We start from the raw sequence: 27,810 nt of genomic DNA, 5'->3' as shown, positions 1-27,810 counted from the left end.
AACATTTAGGGCTCATGCACACAACAGTATTTTGCGTTCAGTATAGTGGCCATTTTTTGAGTTCAGTATGCGGCACATATACTGAACTATTCATTTCAATGGTTGAGCAAAAAAAAACTGAAGTGTCTCCGTGTGCATTCCGTTTCAGTATTTCCATACCGTGAAAAGATAGAACATGTCCTATTCTTGTCTGCAAATCACGGTGCTTGGCTCTATTCAATTCAATAGGTCCGCAAAAAAAACTAAACACATACGGAAATGCATCCGTATGTCTTCCGTATCCGTTCCGTTTTTGCTGAACCATCTATTGAAAATGTTTTGCCATGCCCAATTCTTTCTATGTAATTACTGTATACTGTACATGGCATACGGAAAAACGAAACTGAAAAACGGAAAGGAAACTAAAACACAACAGAAACAAAAAACGGAACAACGTATCCGTAAAAACACACCGCAAAACACTGATAAAGCCATACGGTCGTGTGCATGAGCCCTTACCATGAGGAATTATGCCAAAATTGATCTTCACATTTTTTGAGAATTATAAGGCTCTGATACTCATTTTATTTCTGCTTTATTATAGTCGTCAGGATCATCTTTCCAGTGAATAGAACTGCGCCTCGCTGAAGACATCATCAAATCGATAAAGGTTTTTCTAGGATCTTCTTCCAGGTCAGATATGATAGCTCCTACATCTGCCAATTTCCACTCAAGTTCTATAAAGTAGAGAGAAACAAAGTAGTTTAACAATATAAAAATCCTAAATCCTAAGCAAACCCTATGTTAGGGTACTGGAGCTGTGTTGGTGTTAACCTGGCTCCCCGTGCCTGCGATTCTGTCCACACGCAGGTACGGGCGCTGGGGTTTTTCACTCCTCCCCGCTGCTGCATGCCGTGCTGACAGCTGCGGGCAGCGGGGTTCTTAGCTGTGGTCTGCACTCCTGCCACCAGCATTTCCCTCCTGGCTCTGAGCAGAACTTGTGCTCTGGCTCTGAGTTCCTTGTGTGCATGTAGGGTGTGTGCGGACATGTCTCTCCTTCTTATGTGAGGCAGCACGCGTACGCCCCCTATCTTCCCCAGCCTATGACTGGTCTGCAGGATGTATTTAAAGGCGCCCCCTTCTACAGGATGGCACCTGAGCAACTTTGGTTCTTAGCCTAGTCTAGTTCCTGTGAGCAAAGGTGTTTCTGTGATTGTTGCCATTACTGTGTACCAGACCCTGCATCTTGTTTAACGGACCTTGCGTTACTGTGGCCTGCTCCTGACTTTGTATCCTGTCTTATGGATTTTGCTCTCTTGCCACCTGCCCTGACCTCGTTTACATACTTCTCTGTATTGCCACCTGCCCTGACCTCGGACTCTGTACCCAGCCCTTGCCTTGACTCTGTCTGATCAGCTTCTGGCCACCTAGCACCTTCTGGATGTACCGTACCATCTGCAGGTAAGTCCAGTGGGTCCACACCCAGGTTCCTGTTCCCTCGTGTTCCTTCTCTCCTCAGAGGTGGCACCTGGTGTACCCCTCGGGAAAGTCTATCCTCCCTATTAGAGGTATTTTGAAGAATGAAGGGTGCACTTAGACATTGATCTCTGAGGAGGTTGGTCTTGTGGAACAGCAGGTTCACAATAGGGTGGCCACTGGCTTCACCTCAGAAATCCGGACCTCACTGACCACGCCCCCAAACTAATAAACCACGCCTGCCTTCCATGAATGCCACGCCCCCTACCATCGCCAGCCGGGGAAAAAACAGGGGGAGGAGAGGGAAGAAGTTTCTGAATGCAAGGTTTGCTGGGGTGCCACAGGGAGCCATGTCTGCGGCTCTAGTGATTGACTGGGGGTGAGAGAAGGCTCAGTCAGTTGCTGCAGCTCACTCTGAGACAGCGCAGTGCTGCTATCTGAGCGTGAGCTACTGCAAGGGTGGACATCCCTGTGTCCGTCCAGGCCCTGCGCCGGACGAAGGACAGGGAGCCAGAAAACCGGACTGTCCAGCCTAAAACCGGACGTCTGGCCACCCTAGTTCACACCCGCTGATCATTACAGTTGGTCTGTATCCTTCTCTTACTTTATGTGATCATTAATACAGTTGGTGTATACTGGTATCTACATATTTTAATAGTAATGTTCTGATCCCATGTGTCGTTATTTCTGTTTGATATATGCTATCTAACATATTGACATATGCTATGCTAACAAGGCCTCATGCATACGACCGTGGTGCAATTTGCGGAACGGCACGGACAGCCCTCACTATAAATGCCTATTCTTGTCTGCAAAGCGCAGACAAGAATAGGACATGTTATATTTTTTTTAACGGGGCCACGGAACGGAGCAACGGATGCGGACAGCACACGGAGTGCTGTCCGCATCTTTTGCGACCCCATTGAAGTGAATGGGTCCGCATCCGAGCCGCCAAAACAGCAGCTCGGATGAGGACCCAAACAACGGCCGTGGGCATGAGGCCTAAGGCTGCCCATACACTATTCAGCCCGGCAACAAGATATGCATGCGGATAACTGCTAATTGCCGGGCCACACCTGTACTTGCAGTCCCGCACCTGTGCATGCTGTTTGAAACAAATAGCTTCAGGTGTTGCCCAGCAATTAGTGGTGATCCACGTGCAGATCATGCTGCTGGACGTATGGGCAGCCTGACAGTATGTGAGTTTGCTTTTTAAATGTAACATAATGCATTAAAGGGTCACTGAGCTTTTGACTTGTTATATCAACATATCAAAGGTTTTGATCATGGGGGTCTGAGTGCTGATTGCTATAAAGAGGAGAGAGAAGCACTTGCATAATGCACTTTCCTTGCTGCATGAAACCGTCTCTGTTCCGTCTCCTACAGCGAGGTAAGAGAGTCTGCTATGTGAACGCTTCTCTCTCCTTGTTCTAGCAGTCAGTGAGAGTCTCCACTCAGATGCCCACTGATCCAAACCTTTAGTAAGTCGCTATAACGTATCAAAAGTTTTTGGACTCTTCAACCCTATTACACCTGCTTTCCTGTGAACGATCTCCACCTTTTATGTGTATTTTTATATGTCAGTAAGTGCTTTTACGTGCTTAATAAAGATTATATGTTTCTTATAGATGAGGTATGCTGTGGATTTGTATGTACACTGCTCAAAAAAATAAAGGGAACACTCAAATACCACATCCTAGATCTCAATGAATGAAATATTCCAGTGCAAATCTTTATTCATCACATAGTAGAATGTGTTGAAAACAATGAAACTTAAAAATGATCAATGTAAATCAAAATGAATATCCCATGGAGGTCTGGATTTGAAATCATACTCAAAATCAACATGGAAAATCTAATTTCAGGCTGATCCAACTTCAGTGGAAATGCCTCAAGACAAAGAAATGAGGCTCAGTAAGGGTACTTTCACACTTGCGTTATTCTTTTCCGGCATGGAGTTCCGTCAAAAGGGCTCTATGCCGGAAAAGAGCTGATCAGGCATATCCCAATGCATTCTGAATGGATAGAAATCCGTTCAGTTTGCATCATTATGCCTTCCGTTCAGGCACTGTCAGGCTTTTTGGCCGGACATAATACCGCAGCATGCTGCGGTATTATGTTCGTCCAAAATGCCTGATCAGTCGCCGGAATGCATCAAAATGCCTGATCAGTCGCCGGCATTAATTCCCATTGACTTGCATTAGTGCCGGATCCGCATGCGCAGACCGGGAAAACTGTGAAAAAGGCTGCAAGACGGATCCATCCATCCGCATGACAAGCGGAGAGACGGATCCGTTCTTGCAATGCATTTGTAGACGGATCCGCACCCGGATCCGTCTACAAATGCTGTCAGTTGTCACACTGATCGGCGGATCCGGCAGGCAGCTCCGACGACGGAACTGCCTGCCGGATCACACTAACGCTAGTGTGAAAGTACCCTAATGTGTGTGTGTGTCCTCTACGTGCCTCTACAATGCCTGGGCTTGCTACTGATGAGGCGGCGGATGTTCTCCTGAGGGATCTCCTCCCAGACCTGGATTAAAGCATCAGTCAACTCCTGGACAGTCTGTGGTGCATGAGACAGGATGTTCCAGATGTGCTCGATTGGATTCAGGTCTGGGGAACGGGCGGGCCAGTCCATAGCATCAATGCCTTTATCATGCAGGAACTGCTGACACACTTCAGCCACATGAGGTCTAGCATTGTCTTGCATTAGGAGGAACCCAGGGCCCACTGCACCTGCATATGGTCGCATAATGGGGCTGAGAATCTCATCCCGGTACCTAATGGCAGTCAGAGTACCTCTGGCGAGCACATGGAGGGCTGTGCGGCCCTCCAAAGAAATGCCACCCCACACCATTACTGACCCTCTGCCAAACCGGTCATGCTGGAGGATGTTGCAGGCAGCAGAACATTCTTCACAGCGTCTCCGGACTCGTTACGTCTGTCACATGTGCTCAGTGCGAACCTGCTCTCATCCGTGAAGAGCACAGGGCCCCAATGTCGAATCTGCCAATCTTGGTGTTCTCTGGCAAATGCCAATCCCCCTGCACAGTGTTGGGCTGTAAGCGAAACACCGACTTGTGGATGTCGGGCCCTCATACCGCCCTCATGGAGTCTGTTTTTGACAGTTTGAGCAGACACATGGATATTAGTGGACTCCTGGAGGTCATTTTGCAGGGCTCTGGCACTTCCTCCTCCTTGCACAAAAGAGGAGGTAGCGTTCCTGCTGCTGGGTTGTTGGCCTCCTCCACATCTCCTGGTGTACTGGCCTGTCTCCTGGTATCTTCTCCATGCTCTGGACTCTGTGCTGACAGACACAGCTAACCTTCTTGCCACAGCTCGCATCGATGTGCCATCCTGGATGAGCTGCACTACCTGGGCAACTTCTGTGGGTTGTAGACACTGCCTCATGCTACCTCAAGGGGTGAAAGCAATAACATAATGCAAAAGTGACCAAAACAACAGCCAAAAAGGATGAAAACAGAGAAATGGTCTGTGGTCACCACCCGCAGAACCACTCCTTTAGGCCTCATGCACACGACCGTTGTTGTGTTCCGTTCCGCAAAATGGGGTTTCGTTCCGTGATCCGTTTCCGTTTTTTTTCCCGTGTGTCTTCCTTTTTTTTTGCAGGATCACCAGACATGAAGGAAAGTAAAAAAAGTCGAAGTCAAGTTTGGCATGCAAATGATAGGAAAAAAACGGACGCGGATGACAATCTTGTTAATAAAAAAAATATTAACTCACCTCCTCCATAGCTGCCGGTCTCTGCTCTTTCTTCAGGACCTGTGGTGACGTTACTGAGCTCATCACATGGTCCAATCACACCACCACGGCGATGGACCATGTGATTAGACCATATAATGTGACGTCACCACAAGTCCTTTAGCCGGAAGCTCATGATTAAAGAAGTAAGATGAGATTGGCAACTATATGATCAAGAGGAGGAGGTGAGTACATTTTTTGGGGGTTTTAATCCCTCAATCCACATTTTACTAAGCATTCTGTATTGAGAATGCTATTATTTTCCCTTATAGCAATGTTATAAGGGAAAATAATAAAGACCATGCGTGAAAATCGCACCGCATCCGCACATGCTTGCGATTTTCACGCAGCCCCATTCACTTCTATGGTGGCTGCGTTGCGCGAAAAACGCACAAAGAGGAGCATGCTGCGATTTTCACACAACGCACAAGTGATGTGTGAAAATCACCGCTCATGTGCACAGCCCCATAGAAATGAATGGGTCCGGATTCAGTGCGGGTGCAATCCGTTCACCTCACGCATTGCACCCGCGCGGAAATCTCGCCCATGTGAAAGAGACCTAAGTGTTCCGTTTTATTTTTTGAGCAGTTGTATTTTGTAATTGATATGAGTTCATAGCGAAAGCAGATTGATGTATATATGCCCAACTTTTGTACAGATGTAGCCAGCGTTATTTTGACACCAGATGCACCAGGATGGTCACTGTAATGCGATGTGTTGTATTACTGTAATATGTTTGCTGCATTAATGCACTAAGCCACTCAAAATAACGGTGGCTACATCTGTAGGTTCAGTGTTTTCTAAAGAGGCCTAAACTCTGTATGACAGTTCTACCTTCTGGGGTCACTGAGGTTCCTCCACATTGATCCGTTCCTATAAATCTGCCTTTAATTTGCCCGTTCCTGTAGACAAGCAAGGTGGGTAGACAAGCGTCCAGGTAATTGGGAATGCAGTTATCAGCCGTGGATTTTAAAAATTTGGTTTCTGGAAACTTTTTGGCCAGTATTCTGAGATAATTGTTCAGCAGATCACACATTGGTATACTGGAAAACAAGAGAGTTCTCAGTACAGAGCAAATACAGAATGGACATTGCTTTTGTACGGAGGCCAGGTTTAGTTAATTTGTTAGTATTTTATCCTTAAGTTAATAATATGATAAGTGATAGCCAACATGGTTTTACTAAGAACAGAAGCTGTCAAACTAACCTGATTTGTTTTTATGAGGAGGTGAGTAGAAGCCTGGACAGAGGGAAGACATATTACTGTCTAATTGGATTGAAAATTGGCTTCATGATCGTATCTAAAGAGTCAATGATTCCTACTCTGAATGGTCCCCGGTTATAAGTGGTGTACCAAGGTTCTGTGCTGGGTCCGCTATTATTTAACTTATTCATTATTGACATAAAGGATGGGATTAATAGTGCTGTTTCTATTTTTGCAGGTGACACCAAAGTTTGTAATACAGTCCAGTCTATGGAAGATGTTAATAAGTTACAAGCTGACTTGGGCAAACTTACTGTTTGGGCCTCCACTTGACAAATGAGGTTCAATATAGATAAATGTAAAGTTATGCACTTGGGGGCTAATAATCTGCATGCAGCATATGTTCTAGGGGGAGGAAAACTGGGAGAGTCACTTGTTGAGAAGGACCTGGGTGTATTAGTAGATCATAGACTGAATAACAGCATGCAATGCCAGTCAGCTGCCTCTAAGGCCAACAGAATTTTGTCTTGTATTAAAAGAGGTATGGACTCGCGGGACAGGGATGTAATATTGCCGCGATACAAAGCATTAGTGCTGCCTCAACTGGAACACGCAGTTCAGTTCTGGGCATCAGTCCATAAAAAGGATGCCCTGGAGTTAGAAAAAGTACAGAGGAGCAACTAAACCCATAAAGGGCCTGGAAGATCTTAGTTATGAGCAAATATGAAATGAACTGAATTAGTTTAGCCTTGAAAAAAGACGTCTAAGGGGTGACATGATTAACCTGTACAAATATATAAATGGACCATCCAAAAAATATCAATGGGGGCTATTCTGTGTTAAACACCCTCAAAAAACATGGGGCCACTACCTACGCCTGGAGAAAAGAAGATTCAGTCATACGAGGCGACAAGCATTCTTTACAGTAAGGGCTGGGAATCTCTGGAATAGCCTGCCCCAGGAGCTGTCACAGCAAATACAGTAGATGGCTTCAAAAAAGGTTTAGATGACTTAATTCAAAATAACATTGAGGCTTATGACAATGTATAGAAATCTTGTTCTACACACTCTTTCCCTTTGGCCCAACCCTTTTTAAAAGAAAGGTGGACATTGATCCACGGGTTTGTTCCGTGGATTGATATAGCAGGATTACAGGTTGGACTTGATGGACTTTTGTCTTTTTCCAACCTTAGCAACTATATACTTATGTAAGTTAGTAGTATAAATGCTAATAAAAACACAATCCAAAGTAAAGTAGATAATGTCAAGTACATAAGAAATACATGAAAAATACCCATTAAAATTAGTATTTACATTTTGCCAGCATTATAGGTCCAAAATTCTGTGCTGAGTAATTTCTTACTATATCTTTATGGTAGTGCTCTGTGTTTTCATCCACATCTGTTGCGTAGACATAAAGTCAAATGATAAAATTCAAGTCTGCTGACAGACACCACTAAAGGAAGCTTAACCCTTTAGTGACCAGCCTGTTTTGGGCCTTACTGACCAAGCGTTTTTCTTCCTTTTTTCATTGTCACGTTCCAAGAGCTATAACTTTTTTATTTTGCAGTTTTTAATGACTGCATTTTGGGGTACAAATAACTTTCTGATTAACTTTTATTAACTCTTTCTAGGAGGGAGATGGGAAAAACAGCAATAATGCCACTGCGTTTTTACATTATAAATTTTACGGCGTTCATTTTTCTGTATAAATAACATAATATCTTTATTCTCTGGATCAGTACGATTACAGTGATGCCAAAGAAAAAAATGCTTTTGCATTGCCGCTTCCCAAGACCCATTACTTTTTTATTTTTCTTTCTATGGGGTTGTGTGAGGGCTTGATTTTTGCGGGACGACTTGTTTTTTTCATTGGTATTATTTTAAAGTAAATGGGCCTTTTTGATCGCTTACGTTTTTTTCGGTGGCAACTAAGAATAAATTAGCAATTCTATCTTTTTTTTTTATTTATTTTTTATGGCGTTCACCGTAGGGGTATTTACATGATATTTATGCAGTCTGGGTCGTTACAGATGCGGCAATACCAAACATATGGGGAAGATTATTTTTTTTTGCAATTTTTTTCATTGAAAAGCGTATTTTCAATGGAAAAAAAGCGTAATTTTTTTAATGGGATTTTTTAAAATAAATGAATATCTTTTTTACTTTTTTTTACCACTTAATAGTCCCACAAGGGGACTATAACAGACAGCTTTTTGATTGCTTTTAACCACCTCCGGACCGCCTAACGCAGGATCGCGTTCCGGAGGTGGCAGCGCTGCGCAGACTCACGTATATACGCGTCATCTCGCGAGACGCGAGATTTCCTGTGAACGCGCGATTTCCTGTGTGACACTTTTTTGCAGCCTAGATGGGCAAAGGGGCCCACATTCCAAAGAGCACCTTTAGGATTTCACAGGTCATTTACCTACTTACCACACATTAGGGCCCCTGGAAAATGGCAGGGCATTATAACTACCCCACAAGTGACCCCATTTTTGAAAGAAGACACCCCAAGGTATTCCGTGAGGGGCATGGCGAGTCCCTAGAATTTTATATTTTTTGTCACAAGTTAGCGGAAAATTATGTTTTTTTTTTTTTTTTTTCTTACAAAGTCTCATATTCCACTAACTTGTGACAAAAAATAAAAACTTCCATGAACTCACTATGCCCATCACGAAATACCTTGGGGTGTCTTCTTTTCAAAATCGGGTCACTTTTGGGGTAGTTATACTGCCCTGGCATTTTAGGGGCCGAATGCGTGAGAAGTGGTTTGAAATCAAAATTTGTAAAAAATGGCCGGTGAAATCCGAAAGGTGCTCTTTGGAATGAGGGCCCCTTTGCCCACCTAGGCTGCAAAAAAGTGTCACACATGTGGTATCGCTGTACTCAGGAGAAGTTGGGCAATGTGTTTTGGGGTGTCATTTTACATATACCCATGCTGGGTGAGAGAAATATCTTGGCAGAAGACAACTTTTCCCATTTTTTTATACAAAGTTGGCATTTGACCAAGATATTTATCTCACCCAGCATGGGTATATGTAAAATGACACCCAAAAACACATTGCCCAACTTCTCCTGAGTATGGAGATACCACATGTGTGACACTTTTTAGCAGCCTAGGTGGGCAAAGGGGCCCACATTCCAAAGAGCACCTTTCGGATTTCACCGGCCATTTTTTACAGATTTTGATTTCAAACTACTTACCACACATTTGGGCCCCTAGAATGCCAGGGCAGTATAACTACCCCACAAGTGACCCCATTTTGGAAAGAAGACACCCCAAGGTATTCGCTGATGGGCATAGTGAGTTCATGGAAGTTTTTATTTTTTGTCACAAGTTAGTGGAATATGAGACTTTGTAAGGAAAAAAAAAAAATCATAATTTTCCGCTGACTTGTGACAAAAAATAAAAAGTTCTATGAACTCACTATGCCCATCAGCGAATACCTTAGGGTGTCTACTTTCCGAAATGGGGTCATTTGTGGGGTGTTTGTACTGTCTGGCCATTGTAGAACCTCAGGAAACATGACAGGTGCTCAGAAAGTCAGAGCTGCTTCAAAAAGCGGAAATTCACATTTTTGTACCATAGTTTGTAAACGCTATAACTTTTACCCAAACCATTTTTCTTTTACCCAAACATTTTTTTTTTATCAAAGACATGTAGAACAATAAATTTAGAGAAAAATTTATATATGTATTTCGGTTTTCTTGCAAAATTTTACAACTGAAAGTGAAAAATGTCATTTTTTTGCAAAAAAATCGTTAAATTTCGATTAATAACAAAAAAAAGTAAAAATGTCAGCAGCAATGAAATACCACCAAATGAAAGCTCTATTAGTGAGAAGAAAAGGAGGTAAAATTCATTTGGGTGGTAAGTTGCATGACCGAGCAATAAACGGTGAAAGAAGGGTAGGTCAGAAGTGTAAAGTGGCCTGGTCTTTCAGGGTGTTTAAGCTATAGGGGCTGAGGTGGTTAAAATGCAATGCACTATCCCTATAGTGCATTGCATTTTAATGGCAATGCTATTCTAACATTGACCAGCAGACTGCGCCAGAAAAGCGCAGCCTGCTGGAAATTACTGAAGGCTGGTCTGTGGCCTACATCAGACCCCACGCAGCCTTCACATACATTGGCACCCCGCGATCGCATTGGCGGGGTGCCGATGGGAGACAGAGTCTGCTCCCTCTGTCAGCACTTTACATGTGTCGGGCGCCATTGCACCGAGCATGTAAAGTGTTAAACAGCCCGGATCGGCACTTCTGCCGGTCCGGGCTGTTAGAGCAGGGCTGCAGCTCTCATGTGAAAAAATCGGCGGCCCAGCCTAAGGCTTCTTAGTGACAGCAGTAAAAACACGTATGGGTGGTCACCAAGGGGTTAAAGGTATATTCCTTTAATTGATGAAAAATTTAAAGGGCATCTGTCGCAGATTTGTACTTATGAAACTAGCTGACCTAATACATGTGCACTTGGCAGCTGGAGTTATCCGTGTTGGTCCCATGTTCATATGTGCCCTCATTGCTGAGCATAATGAAGTTTTAATATATGCAAATGAGCCTCTGGAAGCAACGGCGGCAAATGAGCCTCTGGAAGCAATGGCGGTGTCATTACACCTAGAGGTTCTACTCTCTTTGGTTGACAGGGCCAGATGTGATGACGTTTACAGTGCCTTGTCCTGTCAATCAAAGTGCACAGTACACAGCAGTTGCAGAGAGAGCTGAGCCTCTAGGAGTAAGGGCAACGCCCCCGTTGCTCCTGGAGGCTCATTTGCATATATTAAAACATTTTTCTCAGCAATGCGGGCACATATGAACATGGGACCAACACAGATGCCTTCAGCTGCCAAGAGCACATGTAACAGGTCAGCCAGTTTCATAGGCATAGATTCCCTTTAAAAGCAGATATCATATAGTACATGACAGTATCTTTCTAACAAAGATAGAACTAGCCGGTACTTCACATGGATCCAGAGCTACTCCCATTCATTGCTCCAGTTGCTCTTCTAGATTCTCTTCAAACTGACAGAAAACACAACGTAAATCCACAAGAGACAAAGCATCTCAGTTTAAGGGTGCATTCATACGACTGCATGTATTTTGCGATCCGCAAAAAGTATGGATGAAATCCGTGTGACGTCTGCATTATTTTTTTTGTAGATCCATTATAACAATCCCTATTCTGGTCCACAAAACGGACAAAAATAGGACATGGTCTATCTCTTTTGCTGAACTGTGGGATGGACATATGGATGCGGACAGCACACAGTGTTCAGTCCGTTTTTTTTGTGGGCCTGTAGAAATAAATAGGTCTGCATGCAATTGGCAAAAAAAAAGCAGATGTGGACCAAAAATACGGTCGTGTGACTGGGGCCTTATGAACACTGGTTCAGCTGACAGGTCTACAGTCCTGCAGGGTTATCACATTTTTCTGTTATATCAGTGGAGCTTATCTAATAGGTATATGTTACGGAATTACTTTTTGTGCAATAACTAATCAGTGATACACAATTTGACTGCTCTTGATTTCACCAAGTACCATATAAAAGAGGGTGCCCATACACGGTGCAGCCTGGTAAATAGTGAAGACCCTGTGGCCAGGCCACGTACAGGTGGAGCCCAGCAATTAGCAGTAATTCACATGTGGACTTCGTGGCTGGGCAGTGCCATGTGCCCGCACCCTGAAACACATTAAATGAGAGCATTTAATTCCAATTTAAGTAAATATTATGTAACAGTACCATGATCTATAGAGATGAAGCACCACCCAGACACCATCTTTGGCCTTTGTGACTTCCTTTACATACAGGTTTCCAGAAATGTCATTGAGCTCTCCATATTTTTGTGTTTTCTGTAGAGTTTGCAGTTCTTTTATGCGCTTTTTCCTAAAAATATAAGTCAAATATCTTTATTTATTATTAAAAGAGGCAATTGTTCGCTTGTTCCCATAGAAATTCATTATTCCCGGGCAGCAGATTGCCGTTTAGACAGCATGATCTGCTGTGCAAGAACATTGGCTTTTTGTGCTGAACGACACCACCACCTGACGGAGGAGCGTTTGCTTGTTCATCAGGTGATCGCCGACACCTTTCACACAGGCCAATTATGGGAAACGGGCATTTATACAAATGCTTATCCCTGATAATTGGTCTGATTTATTGGTCCATGTAAAAGGACCTTAACATTGCTGCTTTGCAGACTGATCTGTTCCCTGTTTGTATAGAGAACTAACTGGGTAGTGATAGTATAAATCCAACTAAAATACTTTTTATTAAAAAGTTAGATTATCCAGGAAAAGATATTTATGACTTATCCTCAGGATAGCTCTTCAGTATCAGATATGCAGGGGCACCGTCCTTGGAAAACTGCCAGGAGACTGCATTGCCCACCATAGCTGCGGACGGTGTGCTCAGCGGCTCCCTGAAACTGATCGGCAAGGGTGCCGGGACTTGGACTCCCACTGATGTGATATGATAGCCTATCCTGAGGTTAAGTTATAACTGTCTTTTCCAGGATAGCCCCTTTAAGATTTTCACATTCATGCTGTTGAAACTCGAGGTAAATGTGCAGTACATTTTTTTAGCACTAGGTGGCATTACAGCATAAGCTGAACAGGGACAGCAACCCATCATACTAACTAAAAAAGGTATTTTATCACACTGCTTAGAGATAATCGATTTGTGTCATCAGCAGGACATCTTTACCTGTGAGGGGCTGTCCCCACAGGTGACAAAACACCCACCTGCCGCAGGATTGACAGGGGTGGGACATTTAGCCCAGTTTTGACAATTTCTAGCCTGCACCACTGCTCCGATTAGCAGAGAAGGCAGAGGTTCTGCTTCAGCTTCGCCACAGTTCCCCTCAGGTGAACAAACCCTGCTGATGAATCCAGTCGATTCGCTCATTTCTAAAACGTCTTTTAAAGGGACTAACCCATGAAAAATATTATATTTAAAGTTAATGAACATGTGAAATTAAATGGCTTGTGCTAAGATGAAAACATAACCTATCCACTGGATAGGGGATAAGCATCTAATTGGTGGGGGTCTGACCTCTGCGACCCCATCGATCCTGAGAACAGAGGGTTCTCTGCATGAATGAATGGGGTGGTGATCGGCATAGCGGCCCTGCTCCATTCATTCTCTATGGGGCTGCCAGATAGATTAGCCCTGCTCTATTCATTCAGGCGAATCTGGCCCCATGTTCTTGTAATCAATGGATACAGGATAAGTTTTGATCTCTTTCATCTCTCAAACTTTTTAAGCACATTTGAAATATACCGTATTTTTCGGATTGTAAGATGCACTCCCCCCCCCCCAAAAAAAAATGGGGAAAGTGGCAGTGCGTCTTATAGTCTGAATTCTACTGACCGCTTTCATTTTGGAAGCAGTCATTAGCATTCGGAAGGTACGGGGAGGTGAGGGCAGCTCTGTGCTGGCTATACTCACCTTCCCTAGTCTTTTCCTGGGTCCCTCTGTGGTACCCTGCTCACGCACAGTGCAGGACGTAGTGGACGTAGTCGTACACTATGACCTGAGGCTGTGTGCCATCAGGTCACAGTACACAGCAGGACCCGGAAGAAGCAATGGGGCAGTGTGTCCTGGATCTGCGTCTTCGTCTGGCGCAAGCAAGGAAAGATTTTTTAAAATTTGTTTGTAATGTCTGATTTGAGGTCTGATGTGGCCTGGGGTGTGCAATCTGGGGCTGATGGGGGCTGGGGGGTCCGATCTGAGGCTGGGGGGTGCGATATGAGTCTGATGGGGCTGATTTGAGTGACCTGAGGGGTCCGATCTGAGGCTGATGGGGGCTGGGGGGTCCAATCTGAGGCTGGCTGATTGGGTTTGATCTGAGCCTGAAATGGCACCATATTGTGTCAACGTCAAACGGATCCGTCCCCATTGACTTGCATTGTAATTCAGGACGGATCCGTTTGGCTCCGCACGGCCAGGCGGACACCAAAACGACTTTTTTTTCATGTCTGTGGATCCTCCAAAAATCAAGGAAGATCCACGGACGAAAAAACGGTCACGGATCACGGACCAACGTAACCCCGTTTTGCGGACCGTGAAAAAATACGGTCGTGTGCATGAGGCCTTACCTGTACAACTCTATTGCTTTCTCATTTTCTTCCTGGAATGCGTCCTCAACTTCCTTTAATCCAGCTAGGGACATTTTTTCAGAGGGTTTCACTGAAATAACAATTTCAAATACATGATAATGTGAAATAATCTGCAGACAGCATGTTATAGAGTAGGAGGAGCTGGGCAGATTGATATAGTTTTATAGGAAAAGATTCAGTATAACTTGTATTTCATTCATTTATATTCCTGCCCATTCTGGGCTTTGAAGTCCAGGAGGCGGTCCTATCAGTGATTGACAGCTATCTGTGTATACACAGTCATAGAGGGAAGGTTGTCAATCACTGATAGGACCGCCTCCTGGACTTTAAAGCCCCGAATGAGCAGGAATTTAAACATATAAAAATTTTAACATAGCTGAATCTTTTCTCATAAAACTATATATCAATCTGCTCAGTTCCTCCTATCCTATTACATGGTGCCCGCAGCTCAGACATCATGTTCAATGTGACAGGTTCCCTTTAAAACTTGTATTTTACTACTTTTGGTTCCCACAAACTTTGGTGTGCTGATATTTAGGAATCAAAGGGTTTGTCGCATTTGAGAAATTGGTGGCATATCCAGTATGGGACCCCCAAAGTCAGCGGAGTGCAGCTGCGCATGCTCAGCCACCCTTCCTTCATTTCTATTGGACTGCCAAAACTAGCCGAGAGCTGGCTAGGCTATCTCCGGCATTTCTATAGAAGTAAATGGAGCATTGGCTGCACTTGCGTGGTGTGCACTACATTCATTTCTATGGGACTACTGAAAATATCCAAGTGCGCTCATCTATTTTCGGAACGCCCATAAAATTGAACGGAGTGCATGCCGCACATGTGCTCTGTGCTCTCATTCGCTTTTGGGGGCCTATTTTAGAGATAATTTCACGTCTCAGAGGTGGGACCCGCACCTATCTGACTTTGATGGCATATCCTAGTCCCAAAGGAACCAATCCCTTTAAATCTATTAGACGTTGTCATTGTAATCAGTAAGAATGTGCTGGTGTGAGTTACATGTCACAATCATGACAATTGCAATGATTGCAGATGACTGTCCAAGAAGAGTTCATCTACAGCAGTTTTCTATTTTATGAAGTTGATTGAAAGAAATGCAACACATTCCAGTAATCATATTAAGAAGAAGCTCTGTAAGTGTCAAAAAAGCTTCAATTTATAACAGCAATAGTCTACAAACAGAACAAATCTGACAAGTAGCACAAATAATGAGCTTGGCACCACTCCTAACATGTCAGTTTTACTAAATAATTGTATTCCCTGTGGATGGATGGACCTGTGCTTCCCTGTGGATTCCCTACATTTTGGATGGTTTATTAATTAAGGTACATCTCCAGGGTCCGGGCCCTCACGGAAGCAAGCGCGAATGCGCCAGCTGTCTGTCGGAAAGAGCGAAGTGCGCAGACAGCTGGCGCATTCGCGCTTGCTTCCGTGAGTCTGCTGCCAGGACACATCACTGGCCCGGACCAGTGTAACCAGGGCACGAGATTGCGCGAGATTACAGTGCACTAGAAACAAAAAAAAAGCAAGGAGAGGAGTGAATAATTAACAGAGGGGCGGTGCTGGGCTCCGAGATACTGGGCGCGGCTGGGCTCCAACGGACAGAGGGACAGCCCCTTGGGCTCCTTATAGAGGTAATTTGCATATTAATAAAAGCGATTTTTACCCTAAATGACAAGACAGATGGGGGTAAGACTAGTATATTTTAAACTAAATCGTGGAGACTGATGTGATGATGTGAAAATCTCTGTAGCTAAAATCCAGGTGACAGAATCCCTTTAAAATAGGGGAGGAGGTATCGAGAAGGAGGAAAGGATTAGGATGAGAAATAGGATGTATAGACAGTGTCTGCAAGTAACAAAACAATAACAATAATGGTTCGCCGCGGGCATCCTCCATTGTATGCATTTTGCTGGGGATTGCCATTAGCAACGGGCCACAAGTGCAGGATTTGCTCCCCTATATATATGCACAACTGCATGTGGGTTTGAAGCACCTCCTGCTAATGCCAACCTGTCTTCTTAGTTTGTATATATAGATTTCTGGAGGTGTATAAACTCCTATTTAAATGTGCCTGTTTTCCATCTACAGGCCACATTTAGGTGCACCTGTGAGGCCTGGGACATATCAGCAAGTCTTGAGTGGGACTCACAGACTCCTCCCTCCTCCCATTGCAAGCATGGCCACATGCTGGAGGTAACTGGTGAGTTGTTTGTGAGTCGGCCTTATGCTCCTGTAATTTGCCCACTGGCTCCTGGTATTGCCCATACGGCTCAGGTAGGAGAGTGTAGGGTCCCGGGCTACTTGAGAAACCTTGTCGTGGTGTCCGGGCTTAGACATGTTCTACACCGTAGGACATGTTGACTAATCTCTCAATTTTAAAATCAGTTTGAGGATTTAGTGATTCTGCAGCGTGCACCTGTGTTTGTTATTTTGTTATATTGTTATATTAATTATTACATCCGCACTTGTTACCTTGTGTAGGATGTCTATTGTGGTACTTGTGGTTCGCCGCGGGCATCCTCCATTGTATGCATTTTGCTGGGGATTGCCATTAGCAACGGGCCACAAGTGCAGGATTTGCTCCCCTATATATATGCACAACTGCATGTGGGTTTGAAGCACCTCCTGCTAATGCCAACCTGTCTTCTTAGTTTGTATATATAGATTTCTGGAGGTGTATAAACTCCTATTTAAATGTGCCTGTTTTACATCTACAGGCCACATTTAGGTGCACCTGTGAGGCCTGGGACATATCAGCAAGTCTTGAGTGGGACTCACAGACTCCTCCCATTGCAAGCATGGCCACATGCTGGAGGTAACTGGTGAGTTGTTTGTGAGTCGGCCTTATGCTCCTGTAATTTGCCCACTGGCTCCTGGTATTGCCCATACGGCTCAGGTAGGAGAGTGTAGGGTCCCGGGCTACTTGAGAAACCTTGTCGTGGTGTCCGGGCTTAGACATGTTCTACACCGTAGGACATGTTGACTAATCTCTCAATTTTAAAATCAGTTTGAGGATTTAGTGATTCTGCAGCGTGCACCTGTGTTTGTTATTGTTTTGTTATATTGTTATATTAATTATTACATCCGCACTTGTTACCTTGTGTAGGATGTCTATTGTGGTACTTGTGGTTCGCCGCGGGCATCCTCCATTGTATGCATTTTGCTGGGGATTGCCATTAGCAACGGGCCACAAGTGCAGGATTTGCTCCCCTATATATATGCACAACTGCATGTGGGTTTGAAGCACCTCCTGCTAATGCCAACCTCTCTTCTTAGTTTGTATATATAGATTTCTGGAGGTGTATAAACTCCTATTTAAATGTGCCTGTTTTACATCTACAGGCCACATTTAGGTGCACCTGTGAGGCCTGGGACATATCAGCAAGTCTTGAGTGGGACTCACAGACTCCTCCCTCCTCCCATTGCAAGCATGGCCACATGCTGGAGGTAACTGGTGAGTTGTTTGTGAGTCGGCCTTATGCTCCTGTAATTTGCCCACTGGCTCCTGGTATTGCCCATACGGCTCAGGTAGGAGAGTGTAGGGTCCCGGGTTACTTGAGAAACCTTGTCGTGGTGTCCGGGCTTAGACATGTTCTACACCGTAGGACATGTTGACTAATCTCTCAATTTTAAAATCAGTTTGAGGATTTAGTGATTCTGCAGAGTGCACCTGTGTTTGTTATTGTTTTGTTATATTGTTATATTAATTATTACATCCGCACTTGTTACCTTGTGTAGGATGTCTATTGTAGTACTTGTGGTTCGCCGCGGGCATCCTCCATTGTATGCATTTTGCTGGGGATTGCCATTAGCAACGGGCCACAAGTGCAGGATTTGCTCCCCTATATATATGCACAACTGCATGTGGGTTTGAAGCACCTCCTGCTAATGCCAACCTGTCTTCTTAGTTTGTATATATAGTGTCTGCAAGTAGTTATACAGGTGCATCTCAATAAATTAGAATATCATCGAAAAGTTAAAGGGGATATCCAACCTCCATAATGACCCCCCCCCCCCCCTAATGCCCAGGCCCCTCAGATAGGTTATACTTACCCTGGAACCCGCTTTGCTTTTGATGCCTGCACGGCTGCAGCTGCATCTCCCCGTTGCACGGATCAAAACATCTGGCGAATGGGGGAGGGGGGTTGTGGCAGCCAAAAGCAGGCCACGACGAGGACGAGCCTTCCTAGCATCATCCGCGATGCTAGGGAGGCTTGTCCCCAACGCAGCCTGCTATTGGCTGACCCCAACACCTCCCGCCACGCACGATAGGGAGATGCAGCGGCGGCCGTGCAGGCATCAAAAGCAACGCGGGTGTCGGGGAGTGGGGTAAGCATAACCTATCCGAGGGGCCCGGACATTAGAGGGGTCATTATAGTGGTTTAATAACCCTGTTAGTTTTTTTGAGTAATTCAATTTAAAAAAATGAAGCTCATATATTTATAGATTCATTACACACAGAGTGATCTATGTCAAGAGTTTATTTCTTTTAATGTTGATGATTATGGCTTACAGCTAATGAAAACCCAAAATTCTGTACTTTAGAAAATTATATAAGACCAACTAAAAATGATTTTTAATACAGAAATATTGTCCTACTGAAAAGTATCGACGGTATATGCACTCAATACTTTGCATGAATATCTGCATCAATGGCATGGAGGCGATCAGCCTGTGGCACTGCTGAGGTGTTATGGAAGCCCAGGTACTTTGCTAGTGGCCTTCAGCTTGTCTGCATTGTTGGTGTCTCATCTTCCTCTTGACAATACGCCATAGATTCTCTACGGGGTTTAGATCAGGAGAGTTTGCTGGCCAATCAAGCACAGTGATACCGTGGTTATTAAACCTGGTATTGGTACTTTTGGCAGTGTGCTCTACAATTTCCTAGTTGACGGCTGCACTGACTTTGGACTTAATATAACACAGTGGACCAACACCAGCTGATGACATAGCTCCCCAAACCATCACTGATTGTGGAAACTTCACATTGGACCTCAAGCAACTTGGATTGTGTGCCCCTCCACTCTTCTTCCAGACTCTGATTTCCAAATAAAATGCAAAATTTACTTCCATCTGAAAACAGGACTTTGAACCACTGAGCAACAGTCCAGTCCTTTTTCACCTTATCCCAGGAAAAACACTTCTGACATTGTCTCTGGGTCATGAATATCTTGAATGAAGGCGACATTTGTAGCCCATGTCCTGGATATGTCTGTGTGGTGGCTCTTGAAGCACTGACTCCAGCTGCAGTCAATTCCTTGTGAATATCCCCCAAATTCTTGAATGCTACTTTCTTGACAACCCTTTCAAGGCTGCGTTTTCCCTGTTGTTTGTTCACCTTTTTCCACCACACTTTTTCCTTCCAATCAACTCTCCATTAATATGCTTGGATGCAGCCCTCTGATAACAGCAATGAGCTTTTGTGGTTTAGCCTCCTTGTGGAGGGTGTCAATGACTTCAGAACAATTGTCAAGTCAGCAGTCTTCCCCATGATAGTGTACAGGGGCGGATTGGCCATAGTCCCTACAGGGAAATCTCTTGGTGGGCCAATGCCCCAGGAGGCCACCCAAGTCCTCCTCTCTGCTGCTGACTAGGTACATAATGGGCTCTCAACAGAGAATCAGGTGCTCATGTACCTGGCCAGTGAGCCCACATGATGTCCTGAATTCAACTGCTGTGGCCTGCACCTCACCTCCTAAGCCCCCGGCTCCATAGACAACTGGAGGAGGAGGACAGAAGATGGTAGCTATTGATGGCCACCACAGATGGCCAGCTTTTGGGGCAGTATATTGTGCAGCACTGTGTTATTTGGTTCTGCTGGGAGGGTATTTTGCTCTATGGTATTGTTGACCCCACCTACTTGTGTTGCCCCGCCTTTTGTTAATTTGCACCTGCCTACAAAATAGGGCCACTTTTAGATTTTCTTTTCAGAGCCACTTTAAGTTCCCAGTCTGTAAACTACTGAACCAGACTGAGGGACCATTTAAAGGCTTAGGAAACCTTTGCAGCTGTTGATTAGCTAATTGGAGTGTGATACCATGAGTCTATAATTAACTTTTTCACAATACTCTAATTTTCTGAGATACTAACTTTTGGCTTTTCATTAGCCATAATCATCAACATTAAGAGAAATAAACGCTTAGAAAATGAAAATAGATCACTGTATGTAATGAATCTATATAATTTATGAGTTTCACTTTTTGAATTGAATTACTGAAATAAATTAACTTTTCAATGATATTCTGATTTATTTAGATGCACCTGTACTGCACTGATTTGTGAAATTTGGAGGTGGTCATATACATAACAGACCCCCAGGCTCCATATCTTCTCAGACTTTGCAGTTTTCTGGGGCAGTATGCATGTGACTTTTTCATTGATAAATATATTAGCCATTCATATTTTCACTTCCTGGAATGGAACTGATTGCTTTTTCCAGGAACGACCTAAAGTGATTTTAGCTGCTTGCATAACATATATGAATCGTTTAAAGGCTATGACCACCTTTTTTCTCATTGCATTTTCTCATTGGTCTTTATTACGCATTTTCAAGAGTTTCTGTTTTATATCCTTCACTTTCAGTGTATCTGCAGACTATGGTGCTTTCTGTTTTGCAGAGACGCCAATGGGCAACTGCTCCGACGGCGCTATATCTAGCCCTTATCTCTGAACTCCTGACACTTCTTCAACACTCATTATAGATAAATTCTTATCAAACTGATAAGAACATGGCTTCAATTAATATTTATGAGCTGTAAAGGAGTTTAGAGATAAGGGCTACACCTACAGCCCTCAGCCCTCAGAGCTGCTGCCTGACAGGATCTCTGCAAAACAGAAAGCAAGATAGGCTGTAGATTCCCTGAAATGGAAGGTTATAGAACATAAAGACCAACTGAATAATTGAGCCCAAATGAGTAAAATGCAATGTTAAAAAAAATGCAAGAGTTATGTGACAACTGGGTATTACGAATCGCCTTTTTCAAAGTGCCTTGTCCCTACACACACAGTCCACTTAGTACTGACAGTATCAGTGTGTAGGGACACATCCTAATGATAAGGTAACACTGCATTGTTCCAATCCTCTATTATTCCTCCTGGAAATGTATGCATAAATGAAAAACTAAGTGATACCATTCCCCTTGTCAATATTATTCATTTTCACACAGTCTGATACCATCAGCAGCTGCCCCTTTAACAAGAGGCTTGGTAACACCCAGTTGTGAAACTATTCATTCTTTTCCACGAAGACTAACAGAGGAATGGTACAGGTACAATGCAAGATATGCTGCAAATATTTCATGGGGAATACAAGTATCCATTCAGGAGAGCAGAAAAGTCCTCTTTAGTATTCTTAAAGACTAGAACATATTGTATCTTCGTGCTAATAATTAATATCAAATTTTTAAGCAGGGATGTAGCTAAAGGCTCATGGGCCCTGGTGCGAGAGTTCAGCTTGGGCCCCCCTTCTCTTAATGTTTTGTGGCCAAGGACAGGGAGGCCTGAAACAAAAATTGAAACGGCCCCCCCCCCCCCCCCCATGCCAAATTCTTGACCTAACCCCTTCCCTCTAGCCAGAGGTGTAATTTGACCAGTACTGTTGATCGCAAATATTCTAATCTAAAAATTTGATCGCGAATATCAGCACTTCGAGATTTCGCAAAGATGTAGAATATAGTGCTATATATTCGTAATCGCGAATACTCTAGATTTTTGCTTGTGGGCCAATGAGAAGGCTGCAATATCTTTGTCAGAGCTTAGCAACATCCCTGGCAACCAATAGGAAAGTTGCCTACCCCTCACTATATAAGAACCTCCCCAGCAGCCATTTTCGGATGTTTTTTTGCAGTTCTGAGAGAGAGAGCAGTGACATTGCTGAGCTCTGTGCTTTCATCTGGACCCTATTCCTTATCCAATTACATTAGATAGTTAACTCATATACACTGAATAAAAATATAAATGCAACACTTTCAGTTTTGCCCCCATTTTGCATGAGCTGAACTCAAAGATCTGAAATATTTTCTACATACACAAAAGACCCATTACACTCAAATATTGTTCACAAATCTGTCTAAATCTGTGTTAGTGAGCACTTCTCCTTTGCCCAGATAATCCATCCCACCTCACAGGTGTGGCATATCAAGGTGCTGATTAGACGGCATGAATATTGCACAGGTGTGCCTTAGACTGCCCACAATAAAAGACAACTCTGAAATGTGCAGTTTGATCACACAGCACAATGCCACAGATGTCGCAACATTTGAGGAAGCGTGCAATTGGCATGCTGACTGCAGGAATGTCTACCAGAGCTGTTGCCCGTACAATGAATGTTCATATCTCTACCATAAGGCGTCTCCAAAGGCGTTTCAGAGAATTTGGCAGTACATCCAACCAGCCTCACAACCGCAGACCACGTGTAACCACACCAGCCCAGGACCTCCACATCCAGCATGTTCACCTCTATGATAGTCTGAGGCCAGCCACCCGGACAGCTGCAGCAACAATCGGTTTGCATAACCAAAGAATTTCTGCACAAACTGTCAGAAACCGTCTCAGGAAGCTCATCTGCATGCTTGTCGTCCTCATCGGGGTCTGGACCTGAATGCAGTTCATCGTCGTAACCGACTTGAATGGGCAAATTCTCACATTCAATGGCATCTGGCACGTTGGAGAGGCTTTCTGTTCACTCGATCCACGTCAAAGTTGTGGATCGAGTGGCCCATGGTGGCGGTGGGCTTATGGTATGGGCAGGCGTATGTTATGGACAACAAACACAGGTGCATTTTATTGATGGCATTTTGAATGCACAGAGATACCGTGATGAGATCCTGAGGCCCATTGTTGTGCCATTCATCCACGACCATCACCTCATGTTGCAGCATGATAATGCACGGCCCCATATTGCAAGGATCAGTACACAAATCCTGGAAGCTGAAAACATCCCAGTTCTTGCATGGCCAGCATACTCACCGGACATGTCACCCATTGAGCATGTTTGGGATGCTCTAGAACGGCGTATACGACAGCGTGTTCCAGTTCCTGACAATATTCTGCAACTTCGCACAGCTATTGAAGAGGAGTGGACCAACATTACACAGGCCACAATCAACAACCTGATCAACTCTATGCGACGGAGATGTGTTGCACTGCGTGAAGCATATGGTGGCCACACCAGATACTGACTGGTTTTCTGACCCCCCCCCCCCCCCCCCCAGTAAGGCAAAACTGTGCACATTTCAGAGTGGCTTTTATTGTGGGCAGTCTAAGGCACACCTGTGCAATATTCATGCTGTCTAATCAGCACCTTGATATGCCACACCTGTGAGGTGGGATGGATTATCTCGGCAAAGGAGAAGTGTTCAGTAACACTGATTTAGGCAGATCTGTGAACAATATGTGAGCGTAATGGGTCTTTTGTGTATGTAGAAAATGTTTCAGATCTTTGCAAAAAGGGAGCAAAACCGAAAGTGTTGCGTTTATATTTTTGTTCAGTGTATATAATACAGATAGTTAGTGGGAGATAGTCAGTGTAGGTTAGATAGTGATATAGTTTAGCTGGTTCCAGTGCAGGGTGTTAGGTAGTGTGATAGGAGTTACTGTTTCTCTGCTGTCCATACATACATGCTGCAGACATAGTGCTGTGATGTCACAACAATACTTAGTGCACCAATCAGTAATATCTACTCAGACCTGATAAAATGTGAAGTTGCATGTATTGCGCAAAAAATATGCGCATCATTAGTGCCGATTTGCGCAATCGTGAAAATGACGAGATCACCAATTCTAGAATTTGCTAATTTATTGTGAATATTATGCGAAAAATTCACAAAATATTGCGAAAACAAATATTGCCTATGCTGCTCATCACTATTGACCATCATGCACTTTCTATAATACCGGTGTCTTCTTATGCGGCACAAGGATCTTTAGGCCCCCTTAGGCTCCTGGATGTGGTAGCGACTGCTACCTCTGCACCACCTATAGCTACGCCCCTGTCTAGCTATTCCCATGTTTTATTTATCTATTTTATAGATGTAATGGACAGCCATGATTTTATTCTGCACGTCCTTTGTGTTACTTCTGAGCATGTGTGGGACATGTTATCTTACAACACAAGAGTGCTGGGTACCCACCTGATGCTTCCTTTTGCATCTTTAAAACCAAATCTTCAATTTCATCTTTCTCTTCTATCTTGGGAGGAATAATCCCAAAATCTCTTAGGACATCATTCCATTCTGTGTCTTCATTTGGATCCTGTTTCAGTCAGTATGAAATATTGACATGTGTTTGCTTGTTCTTTTACTTATATCATTCAGTATTAATATACAATATATATTGTAGTTGTTCAGTAAAAAATAAGGTACTGAGCATGTTGGATCCATCTGAAATTTCAGTTCACTGTCACATACTTTTAAGTTAAGAAACATATTTGTCATTAGAGATTTTCAGCGCTGATTCTATCAATTCAGCTGTCAGATTAGATTTGGTCCAAATAAATTCAACCTGAATCGAGACTTCCCCAATTGCCCTGATAAGTTGTGTATTACACTCTGTGGTCTCTTAGGACTGTCACTGTATCCAACCTCTTTCAAACTCTGACAGCAATATATATGGCTATGGATAAAAGAATGGTCGCCGGTGGTAGCAGACAGCCTGTTTAAAAAAACACTGCACAGTTTTTTTAAGCTTTTTAACCCCTTACTGACTGACCTCCATAAATTTACATCCGGAGTCAAGTATTTAATTATGGCGCCCGCTTATGCAGTGGGCATCATGGCATATGCAGAGTGCAGCGGGCATTATAGCCACGGGGTGGCTGCTGTTTTAAACTGAGGCTGCTGCAGAAAGATTCCTATGGAGACTCTGCCTGTTGCGAAATGTGGTGAAATGCTCATATAATCCAATGCTAATGCATTGGAGTCTATGAGAGAAGCAAGCTAATGATTGCTTATTCAAGTTCCCTAGGGGAACTATTAAAAAGTGTAAAGAAAATATAAATAAAATGTTTTTAAATATATATTTTAAAAAATGAAAGAAAAATTGATCAAAAAGTCATATTTACTCCAACTACAGACTACCCCTCAAAAAATGAGCCCCCACACAGCCCCGTACACATACAAATAAAAAAGTTAGAGGGGTCAGAATATGGCGATGCAAATGTCTGACTGGGCGCCTTCTTTAAAGACCCGACATACGCCGTACAAATGTACGGCACATGTTGGGAAGGGGTTAAATCTGAAATACCAGTCTGAAAACTGTGTAAGGGCATCTCCAGGCAGTTCAAGGTTTTTTTTTGTTTTGCAAAAAATTGTAATACAAGTGTGCTACACGTGTTTTAAAATAAAGAAGGTAGCATTTTAAATTTCAGAGTGAAAACATGTGAAATAGCAGTCCGAAATCTGTGTCAGGGCATCTCCAGACAGTTCAAGGGTTTTTTTGTTTTGTGAAAAATAGCAAAATACACAATACATGTTTTAGGCTACTTTCACATCTGCTTTTTTGCTGGATCCGGCAGGGTTAAGCAAAAACGCCTCCATTAGGAGAATACAGCTGGCTACATCTGTTAAGAACGGATCCGGTTGTATTATCTCTAAAATGGCCATAGTAAGTCAATGGGCCTCTTTTTCTTTTGTGTCTAAGAAAACGGATACGGCATTGACTTACATTGTGCTTCATGCCGTATCCGTCTTGCTCCGCATCCTATGACGCACAAAAAAATGCTACCTGCAGCGTTTTTCTGTCCGTCATGGGAACGCAATGAAACAGAATGCATTCTGGTGCACTCTGTTCCATTCAGTTCAGTTTTGTCCCCATTGACAATGAATGGGGACAAAACTGAAACATTTTCCTCCAGAATTGAGATCCGATGACAGATCTCAATGCTGGAAAGGAAAAATGTTGATGTGAAAGTAGCCTTACAATCCAGAGGGTAGCATTTTAACTCTGAGTGAAAACATTGTAAATAGTAGGCCAAACTATTTAACATGGAGGATAATCTAATAGTAGGTTGACAACTTGGGTTTTACACTAGAGAAAGCTTTTTTCAGAATCTTCCAAGTGGGTAAGGTGGTCAGCAACAATGACCGCAAAATAGTGGACGTGCTGAACCTGGGGGGAAATAACACATGCTCCCTGCATGGTGCACTTGATTAACCTAGAGGTGCAACGCTTTTTTAAAAACGGACACTAGCTTGCGCAAGGAGACTGTCCTCACATTTTAGCCATTCTTATGTCTCGAAGAAACGCTGTCCTGGACTTGCAGCAACAGAACGGTCTACTGTTAATCACTTAATCTGTGACATTCCAACTCACTGTAATTCAGCTAGAGCATCTGTACGAGCAGTGGAAAGTCGTGAACAATTTGTCATGTACCAGACCGCCTCAGCAGGGAGCATGGTTTGTTTCCAAGTCCGGCAGTGGCAGCTCATCAGAGATGCCTCTCAGGTGCTGAAGCCCTTCGAAGAGGCCACAAAATTTGACAGCAGGGACAACTGCAGCATGAGCGATGTCATCCCCCCCCTTACTATCAAAGCAAAACGGTGCAATGTACTCCTCCCTCTAACAGGAAACACTGTGTACGCAGCTTGCCGCATCTTTCGCCTGCCACTAGCATGTCTGAAAGGGAGGCTCCTCTCCACCCCCACACAGTCACCCACCTCCCGCCACCACAAGCAGCATAAACTGCAGCAGCAGCCAGTTCAGTCTTAGCAACATGATGGAGCAGATTTTTCACATGCTGTGCGAGTCTGAGACAAATCAGCATGTGGAGACCTCCTGTCTGAACACCCAGGTTCTGGCCTGTCTCCGGCACATAACCTGTTACCTGACCCATGGACTTCTGGGCAGGCAGACTAGAACAGTGGCCAGAACTGGCTCAGCATGCTCTGTTTTCTTTCTTGCCAGCCTTCAGTGTCATCTCGGAGAGGGTTTTCAGCACTGCATACTGTGGTGACAGTCAAACGGACCAAGTTGTCCTCTACTAGTGTTCAAAACATAATTTTTGTCAAAATGAACCAAGCCTGGATTCGGGAGGATTTTCACCCTCCTACGGCTGAGGCTGATGAAGAGATCTGGCGCTGCTAATGGTGCCCCATCTTGCCACTGTTGCTGCCATAGGCTGCTGCTGGCCGCCATCATACCATTGATGCCATCATGCCACTGCTGCAGTCTGCCTGCCTGCCAACATGTACTGTATGGCTGATGCTGTCGCCACGGCCATAGCCGAAACTCCTCACTGCTAATCCCTTACTGCCACCACTA

The 27,810-nt window shown here is 43.9% G+C and overlaps 1 protein-coding gene across 1 annotated transcript; it reads right to left on the bottom strand.

Moving 5' to 3' along the window:
* Positions 1-558: 558 nt before the first annotated feature.
* Positions 559-26,226, bottom strand: PDCL2 (phosducin like 2). The gene is made up of 6 exons (XM_040419910.1): positions 26,215-26,226; positions 24,684-24,804; positions 14,518-14,608; positions 12,161-12,304; positions 6,055-6,263; positions 559-716 (listed from the first exon to the last, which is right to left on the bottom strand). The coding sequence occupies exons 1-6, from the start codon at positions 26,224-26,226 to the stop codon at positions 559-561; spliced, it is 735 nt and encodes a 244-aa protein (XP_040275844.1).
* Positions 26,227-27,810: the final 1,584 nt, after the last annotated feature.

The sequence above is a fragment of the Bufo bufo genome, chromosome 2, assembly GCF_905171765.1.
Source record: "Bufo bufo chromosome 2, aBufBuf1.1, whole genome shotgun sequence".
In the NCBI taxonomy this organism is placed as follows: Eukaryota; Metazoa; Chordata; class Amphibia; order Anura; family Bufonidae; genus Bufo; species Bufo bufo.
Note: the sequence above shows the minus strand (reverse complement) of the source record. Positions and strands in the feature narration are given on the sequence as shown.

What these genes read in the sequence shown, in the direction of transcription:
- PDCL2 (XM_040419910.1), bottom strand. An exon ending in GATGCAAAAGGAAGCATCAG is followed by an intron (nt 14,609 to 24,683) that starts GTGGGTACCCAG and finishes TTGTTATTTCAG; the next exon opens with TGAAACCCTCTGAAAAAATG. An exon ending in CTTCATCTCTATAGATCATG is followed by an intron (nt 6,264 to 12,160) that starts GTACTGTTACAT and finishes CTTGTTTTCCAG; the next exon opens with TATACCAATGTGTGATCTGC.